The sequence below is a fragment of the Poecilia mexicana genome, unplaced genomic scaffold (assembly GCF_051168715.1).
Source record: "Poecilia mexicana isolate PSO_F unplaced genomic scaffold, ASM5116871v1 scaffold_7, whole genome shotgun sequence".
Classification (NCBI taxonomy): domain Eukaryota; kingdom Metazoa; phylum Chordata; class Actinopteri; order Cyprinodontiformes; family Poeciliidae; genus Poecilia; species Poecilia mexicana.
The window spans coordinates 17,311,747-17,320,803 of NW_028263376.1; the positions used below are offsets into that span (position 1 = coordinate 17,311,747).

The 9,057-nt window shown below is 38.0% G+C and overlaps 1 protein-coding gene across 1 annotated transcript; it reads right to left on the reverse strand.

Moving 5' to 3' along the window:
- Nucleotides 1–1,210: 1,210 nt before the first annotated feature.
- tcf15 (transcription factor 15) lies at nt 1,211–3,656 on the reverse strand. The gene is made up of 2 exons (XM_014985460.2): nt 2,981–3,656; nt 1,211–1,572 (listed from the first exon to the last, which is right to left on the reverse strand). Exons 1-2 carry the CDS (start codon nt 3,458–3,460, stop codon nt 1,510–1,512), a joined length of 543 nt encoding a protein of 180 aa, XP_014840946.1. The 5' UTR covers nt 3,461–3,656; the 3' UTR covers nt 1,211–1,509.
- Nucleotides 3,657–9,057: the final 5,401 nt, after the last annotated feature.

Here is a 9,057-nt window from a genome sequence, read left to right on the forward strand (position 1 = left end):
CAATTTCTCCCCAGGGATCAATAAAGTATATTCTGTTCTATTCTAACATGATCTGTGTGCATTTTTCCTAAATAAACAAAATGCAAAAAAATTAAAGAGCAAAACAAAATCTCTTTTTGAGGTAGAGTTGAGAAACTACAACACAAAAGTAAAATAACATTTCAAGACTGAATCTGAATCTAAAGTATTGATATTTCAACCCAATACTGATACCAACTTGGTATCAATATTTATCAATATTATGGATCAATCTGCTCACCACTGGTGTAAATGTGGACCTTAAAAAAGTGAACATCATGTGAAAAGCTAGGTCTCCCTTCGGTTAAAGTGAATTCTGGCGCAGCCCAAATGCACATGTGAACACCAAGCGAACCAGAGAAGCTCCAAAAGCAGGAAGTGGACTCCAGCGCAGGGCATTCTGGGAAAATACAACCAAAACAAACAAGCTAGCGCCAGCGGTTTTTTACCCACAAGAGAATTCGTAAAGACACTAAAATCTCCATTTTTGTTTACATTTTGTGAAGGAGGAAGTTGCTCAGTGTCTTCCTCTGAGGTTTTCCTGTCATTTCCTTCAGTGGTTCTTGGTGCAGCGCCACCACGTGAGGAGGGGAACAGGTTCTTCAAAGGATTTGGTTTATTTGACACAGCGCAGTGAGAAAGCAAACCGCAGCAGCTGAAAATATACCCAACTTTGTAATTTTGGTCCCAAATTGAACCGAGTCTTCCTGACTATCAGGTGTGAAAACATTCTGACAACGTGAACTAAACCACTAACAAGAAAAGATGAAAAAGGGACAAGTCTAACTACGTCATTTGCCATCATTACATTTCACTTCACTTCAGAGCTGCGACCTTTCACCTCTCACCCCGTCTCGTCTTGTCCAGTGGGCCCACGGCGGTGATTTATCCCTCTGACACACCAACAGCTGTGTTGGGGCTCCGAGCAGAGTGTGGGCTACTATTTGCCGTGACTAATCGGAAACAGACTTCAAAAAAACACTGAATGGTGAGATTTGAAGGGGGGAGTGACACTGGAGACCCTGAACATTTTGCTGTAAGCTCCGGCAGTTTCCCAACAACATGCTGGCTGAAACCATGGAGACGTGAAGGTTTGGGAGATGCAGGAAACATTTCATATTCATCCAACTGAGAGTCTTAAAATGTTTGTTTTGCACTAACCTTAGGTTGTGACACATCCATTGTCACCAAATGAGATCGTAAAAATGCCTTTTATTTTGATAAAATATATTTTATTTAAAACATCTTCCAAATAATAAAAAAAAGACAAGACCATTGAGTTTCAAACAAATGCGCTGCATGTTTGAACGTCTTACAGTCTCGGATGTCTCAGTCAAGTATAAATAGTCTCTTCTTTGGTGCCACCTTTTGATCCAGCATGTGTGTACAGGTACGTGAGAGCGAGCGCTCTTTGTTGCGCCAGCTTCAGCTCTTTCCCTGAGAAAGTCTTGAGGGTTTTCAGGTTGCAAACGATCCACCGACGGCGTCCGGTCAGCGCCTCACTCGCAGCGGACCGAGTCCTCGCATTTTCAAACAGTCTTTCCCATCTTTAATCTGATAAAGAAAGAAGGAAAAATGCTTTAGTGATTAAAAAGAAAACAAGCGATACAGAATTAATCTCTCCTTCTCCCCAAACACTTTTTTTTTTTTTACAACTTTGCAATTGGAGGTGTTGTCTGTCACACCATATGAAAATTAAAAACATGCAGCCATCTGTCTGAGGAATGTCTCAGCTAGCTTGAAGCATGTGTGGCGTATTAAAAGGTGTCCAGGATTCAATTCATTTCAGTTCAATTCAAATCAGTTTATTCATCCCTGAGGGGCGATTCGAGGCGCAAAGAGTAGCAACACACTCACAGCTACAGGAGAAATATGTCACACTAAAACAAAAAGAATGCGTTGCTTAATGTCATCAACGAGTAATAGAAAAAATGTTCAAGTGGAGATGCACCAATAAATCAGAGAGGAAAAGAACTAGATGGTTTTATTTTGTAGATCAGGAGGTAAATCATAAATTATTTGGTTTTTCCGACCTGTTATATCCAAGAATCCCCTTATTATTTGGTCAACCATCAGAATGTAGTTTAACACACTTTTTTTAATTAAATGAATTCAGAAAAAGGTTAGGGACATATGCTTTGATGGATAAATGGGAATAATTTGCAATTTATTTATTTGCTGCTTGATTCCAAACAAAAGACCTTCAGTACATTCTTAACCACAAGAAAGAAAGAAAGAAAGAAAGAAAGAAAGAAAGAAAGAAAGAAAGAAAGAAAGAAAGAAAGAAAGAAAGAAAGAAAGAAAGAAAGAAAGAAAGAAAGAAAGAAAGGCTTGGTGTGTGCCAGAAAAAGCCAGATCCGTGCAACAACATTAATAAATCCATAAAACGTTTTACTGTGCAGCTCTGAACTGGCTGAACATCAACAAAACTTTATGTAAGAAGAGAAACATGCAGAACAGAAAAGAATAGCGTTTAATGTCAATGTATGGCGGCTGTGCAACAAAGAAAACGTCATTTAAAAAAATAATAATAAAAAAGGACAATTGCGAGCATTTACAAATCCCACAGTGAAGGGAAATAAGTTGTCTGTGTGTTCTGCATTCAGTGGATTCTGTAGTTTAAAACAAATGTATGTGGAAGAAGAGGAAAAAAAACCTGTTCTTAATTTTAATATGAGTTTATATATACCGTCAAAAACAATCCGTACGAATTTTGGACATTTTTCGAACTCTAGGAGTTTTTGTTTGTTTTGTTTTGGTATTTACCGTTTTGTTTAGGGTTATTTTGTATTATTGTGTGTTTTTACTTTGCAGTAACAGTTTAAAGTGCAAAAAGATTTAAATTACCGCTGATTGTACAAAGAGCGTTCAAATACGCAAGTGTCCTCCACGTGGATGCGTCATGTTCTCATGCTGTGTTTATGTAGAATAAATGTAAAGGTAGCTGCATAAATATATTTACCCCTTTCCTCTGGTTGCTCAAGCAGAAGGTGCAGATGGTGCGCGGCTGCTTCCCTGCGCCCTCGCCCTGCGCATGGACCGCTCCGAGGCACGGCTGCCCCTCCGCGCCGGCGTCCCCGATCAGAAGCACGTTGGCCAGGTGGGAGATGTAGCTGGACGCCAGTCGGAGCGTTTCGATCTTGGACAGCTTCCTGTCCACCGGCTCGGTGGGAATGAGAGTCCGGAGGGCCGTGAACGCCGTGTTGACGCTCTGGGTCCGGCCCCTCTCCCTGGCGTTGGCCGCGCTCCGCTGCTTCATCACCACCGCGGAGTCGCCCTCCAGCTTGCGGGGGATCCGCCTCCGTTTCTCCGTGGAGCCGCAGTAGCTCTGCTCCGAGCTGCCGTCGCTCTCGCTGCGGTTCTCGTCGTCCTCGGAGTTGGTGACCGTGAAGTCCGAGTAGATCAAGTGCGTCGCCACGGGCCGCAGCATGGCGAAAGTCATGATTAAAAGTTACCAGTGCCTCCTTAATCCGCTTCAGAGTCGCTCCGGAAGACAAACCAGGCCGGCGGGCTGCGTCTACATTTCCATGTGGGACTGAGATCCTCAGACCAAAGCTTGTGAGAAAGCTGCCCAAGCCTTCATGAGGCAGCTGGAGCTGGCCTGCTTCAGGGTGGATGGAGCCGCAGGTCAGCTGGGCTCTTATAGCTGGATGGGAGGAGCTGCCTGCTCACTCCAGTCCCATGCAAAATGTTTAGTTTTTATGATTTAATATGAATTATCAAGTTATTAGTATAAGAAAATAGCAGGTTGTTTTACATAAGTCAGCAGCATTTTCAGACCAATGATGTTTTAGATTAGGAAGAGTGAAAAATAATATTTGGTGGAATAAACCTTGAGTTTTAGTCATGCGTCCAGGAATCCTTTCCATCAGTCCTTCACATGTACGGAAGAGGATTAGGGTCACTGAAAAACAAAACAAGTAACTCTGACTTTAATCCCAAAATGTTGACTTTAATCCAGTAATTCTGATTCCCCCCCCCCCACAATTCTGACTTTAATCTCACAATTCATATCCCCCCCCCCTCATAATATTGACTTTTTCTACAGAATTCTCACTTTGATTCTGGAATTCTGACTAATCTTAGAATCTTAGAATTCCAATTTTTTTTTTCTCAGAATTTGATTTTTTTCTTCATAATTCTGACTTTTTCCCTCAGAACTCTGACTTTAATTCTGCCTTTTCCTCAGAGTTCCGACTTAAATCTCAGAATTTTGACTTTTGGTCTCAGATGATTAAAGAAAATTTTGAGATTAGAATCAGATTATTGTTATTTTTTAGTGGCCCTAATATTTTCTGTACTGGTGGGTTGAGGGAATCATCTAAGCAGTATTTGCTCGTCTTGGAACATAAAGGTTGTCATATAAAGTCGATTATTTCAGTAAAGTATAAGTGGTCTTAATTTTTTCTACAGCTGTAAAATAATTCATGAGAAAATCTTGAAAACAGCAGATAAATATGAGGAAAATATTCTCCTTTGTCAAAGATGGAGCTGTTTATTAATAGATATAAGTATTTAATTTTGAATTTAGGATTATTTATAAATTATTCCAGCAGCTTTTAAGAGTTTAAAAACAAGAGTTTTTGTCACATTTAGTCACAGATAGGCATAAAGTAGTGCATAATTAAGAAATGGAATCAAAATGGTAAAAGGTTTGAAACATTTTTGCAAAAATAATCTGAAAGTGTTCAATTATATCCAGCCCCCTTTTACTCTAATAACCCTAAATAAAACCAAGTGCTACTACTTCCCTTTATATTAATGAATACAGTGTGTGTGGGTATTCTTAGCATAAATACAGAAAAGGAAAGAGGAACTGCAAACCTACATTGAAACCCGAGATGTTCAAGGTGTGGCTTGGGGGCAGTTTGTGGTCCTTGGAATGACTTTGTGTGGCCACTGACAGCAAATCAAGAGCGGCACAACTTTGGCGCTCTGGCATTCGGAACTGAAGCAGATGAACACTTTTTGTAATTATTTTTAAGATGAAATGTTTTATTGCAAATTTATATTTTCTTAAATGGAAAATGTTAAATACAAAACAAATAATTTTTCTTTCGTTAGCCTTTTTTTTTTGCTTTTATTTTTATTTCATAGTCAGTCATGCCACAAACATCAAGTGACTTTTTACACAAACACATTTGGACACAACCACAGATGGTCAATAAGTCAATCATTTCTTCAAACTGAATGGATGAAAAAGTAAAAACTATGAGTTAAATAATCTGCCAGTGGAGGAAGACATTTTAACTTATAATATGGGACAAATATTTTGCTCCACTGGCAGATTATTTCACTTATAGCTTGTATAATATTAAGTAATTATTTACCTTAAAAAGCTCATATATCTTGCTGAAAAGTTACTTGTCTTATTTGAAGTGTACTAGAAACTAGACCAAAAATACTTTGTAAGATTTTGTAGTTTCTGCTGTGTATTTATTCTGATTAATCACATAAAATCCTAATAAAATTATAAACTAATTGTGGTTGCAAAGTGGCAAAATGTGAAACATAGGTCTGTAAATACTTTTGCAAACCACTGCAGCTTCATTGAAGCATCACTTCTGTTACTGTGTGCAATAGCTGAGGCTTTAAGTGTTGCACCAATTATTCTTAGCCAGGACTTTAAGAAGTTTGGAGTATTTTTAGAGGCATTTAGGGACCAATTATAATCAGTGTATTTTTCTGTCCTGATACGTTTATTGCTCTGCCACATGCCGAGATCTGCTTTTATTAGCTGGTAAAACAAAAAGTGTAAGACGTTCCTTCATGCAAATACTCTCTTCGGGGACAGACATTACATTTGTGCATTTATTGTAAAAAGCTAGCGTGCTTGTTAGAGCGGTGGCTCCTGCTGGGACGCCCTCCTGCTTTAAGACAGCAGGAGAAAGTTAAGTGTGAGTAAATAAACAATGAACAGATGATTCTGGAATGACAGGGATTTATTTGCTCGCTGCCCCGGGTTCAAAACAACAAAGCGGTGGCAAATGGATGATTTAGTCCCTCCAAGCCACGTAAACTCAAGCTGGCAGCCAAGTCAGACACTTCGACGTGCCTCAGCTGAATCAACAGTGAGAGATCAGACGGCCCGACTGCCGGCTGAAGGAGCACACAGATCTGTCAGGGCAGGTTTTCCCAAACCGGTCCATGGTCCCGCAAACAACAGTTACTTCTGGTACAGAAATTATGAATTTAGCATTTCCTTTCTCACTTTTATCTACTATTTAATAATTACTACATTCGTTTAGCATAAATGCTGCCTCATACCTCCTGATTTTAGTTGTACTCAAGTAAGAGTAGAAATACTTCAACATGTTTTTACTCAAGTAAAAAAGTATTTGGTAAAAAAAAATCTACTCAAGTACCGATCAATTTATCAATCATTTAATGTTTAAAAATTACATAATCAGATGGATAAAATATAAAGCTCAGTGGAAACTTTTGTATTTTAAGGACCAATAATTTATGTAAGTAAAAAATAACAAAATCAGGGGAAATAATTGTTTTCCAAATCAGTTTCTTTCAATAAAAAACTTATGAAACTTTAACAAAAACTGCAGGTGTGTGTCTGAGTCTGGTGATTTTCTGGTTAAAACATGTTTGTTTTTCACTCAGTGGGTAGAAAACACAGAAATTTTACTCAAGTAAGAGTAAAAATACTTCAAAATAAAATTACTCAAGTAAATGTAATTGAGTATATGTAACCAGTTACTGTCCACCTCTGGTTCTAAGATCAAATATTTTACCAGGCCATTCTGACTGTTGAATATATTACCACATAAACATTTTTAAATTAATCCCATCAAATTCTAATTAATCCCCACAGTTAAGGTTTTTTATAGCAGTGTCCTCCTTCGGTGTTTTTCCTGTCAGAAACTTTTCCGTTTCCAGCTTCAGGAGTAAAAAATCGTTATAAATTTAACTGGCAGCCAATCAGAAACACCACTATAGGGTTCTATTAAAATTGAAATTATCTACTTTCCTATTATTGATAAGGCTTATGGGATCTGTGATAGTTTTTTTCTTGTCTTCAGTTAGAATATCTAGTGACTAAGCCCACCAAATATCAACAAATCCTCCAAACTATTAGCCAGCAAATGATGCTGCGAGCCTCGTCTCTTTGGCTAATTGCACATATCATGAACTCTTGCTGCGGCTTTAATGGATTGCAGGCTGTGGGTGCATGCAGCGTCCAAATGGAGCCATGAAATGCTGCTGGGTCCTTCTGGACTGCGGAGATCTGTTAATCCTGATGAGGCGAAAGCATGTTGGTTTAGCCACCTGCTGGGGTCCGGGTCGCTGGATTTCTGAGCTCTGGGAGAAAACAGCAGCTCTGTTTAAGACACAGCAAACTGTTTAAGCACATTTTCCTTCCCAGGCTGCAGGTGCATTGATTCAGAGATAAAATAATACCATAAATATTGGTTCTTTGATTACTTTGTATTACAATGTTATTTTATCTTGGATAAAAAGTCTTCACAGCTTCTGTAGACAGCGTTCCTGAATTCAGATGTTTGAACTATAACCTGTAGTTGTCAATTTTCATATTTTTCAATGAACAATCTTATCTCCCTATTCATTTAAATGACATACATGCTGATAAATCAAATGAAATGAATCAAACAAATGATCTAGTGAAGGTCTTGGGCTGCACTGCGATCTTCTCACAGTAAAACTCCCAAAACTAGACGCATGTGAGGCTCCAGAAGGCTACGTAAGTGTCCTTTAGTTTGACAAATTCCTTCTTTAAAAATCCTCAGATAGTTTTATCTTTCTTTTAGCATGACATTTACAATGAACCCAATCATGTTTATGTGATTAAACAAAAAATACAAAATCTTTCCAAGTAATTTTGATCTAGTTTCTGGTGTAAATGTGTTGTGTTACTTCAAATAAGGCAAAACTAACTTAGAAGTAACTTTTCAGCAAGATATAGGAGCTTATTTTAAGTCAATAACTCCTTAATATTGATGAAATGGTTCTACTTCCACTGGCAAATTATTTCACTTATAACATGGGAAAAATGTTTTGTTATAAGGCAGTGGAACTAATACTTTTTAAAAATCGGTATTAAGGAATTGATAACTTAAAACAAGCTTCTATATCTTGCTGACAAGTCACTTGTAAGTTTATTTTGTCTTATTTCAACTGTACTGATTTATTTGCACTAGAAACTAGAAACAAATGGCCTTTTTCTGAGTCTGTACACTCCAGTTAACGCTTAATTAATTACTAAATTAGTTCAAGATGAATCGTTTCAGCCCTAGCATATTTGCGCACAGAACATTCAGTGAATCTTCTGAGTTCTGCACACATTTTTAAACACTCAGCTGTCATTATGAACACAGCATGTTGGTGAGAAACTCCAGAATCTGTGATTCTAAGGATCTTACGTTCCTGCATGTTTTAGATATTTTTCTAAACATCTGATTTAAACCGGTGGGACATTAGCAGGCTTCTTCTGACTGTGAGCTGTGTATGAGCAGAGAAACATCTGAAACATGCAGGACAGCGGGCTGCGAACCCAGAGGTCAAGGTCCTCAGATATACTTGTCTCAGTGAGTCTTTTCAACCCGTGTTTCCATGTTACTTCTGAGAAGGTTGTGAGATTTTAAAATCCGCCCATTTAGTGTCATTACAAGTTTCTTAATTAACGTTCAGCGTGCTTGATGGTTCAAAACAATCAACTTGTCAGAAGATGGTGATTTGTTTTCTTCCTGGGTGAGAACACAGAAGACGTGTTTTGTGCTTTGTTAACACATTTAGATCAATACAATCATTTGGTCTGGTTTCTCGTGCAAAACTAACTTACATGTAACTTTTCAGCATGATACAGGGGTTTGTTTTAAGTCAGTTATTCCTTAATGTTAATAATAAAGTATTAGTTCCAGTGGCAAATTATTTCACCAATAACAAGACATTTCTCTTGTATTATAAGTGAAATAATTTGCCAGTTGAATTAGTATTTTTCTAATTAATATTAAGGAATTGAACTAAAACAAGCGACTAAATCTTCCTGAAAAGTTACTTGCGAATTAG

Bases quoted from the DNA above. Each gene is read 5' to 3' on its own strand.
- tcf15 (XM_014985460.2), bottom strand. From the start codon at position 3,460: ATGACTTTCGCCATGCTGCGGCCCGTGGCGACGCACTTGATCTACTCG. The intron at 1,573-2,980 runs GTAAATATATTT...TTTCTTTATCAG, and splicing joins TGAGCAACCAGAGGAAAGGG to ATTAAAGATGGGAAAGACTG.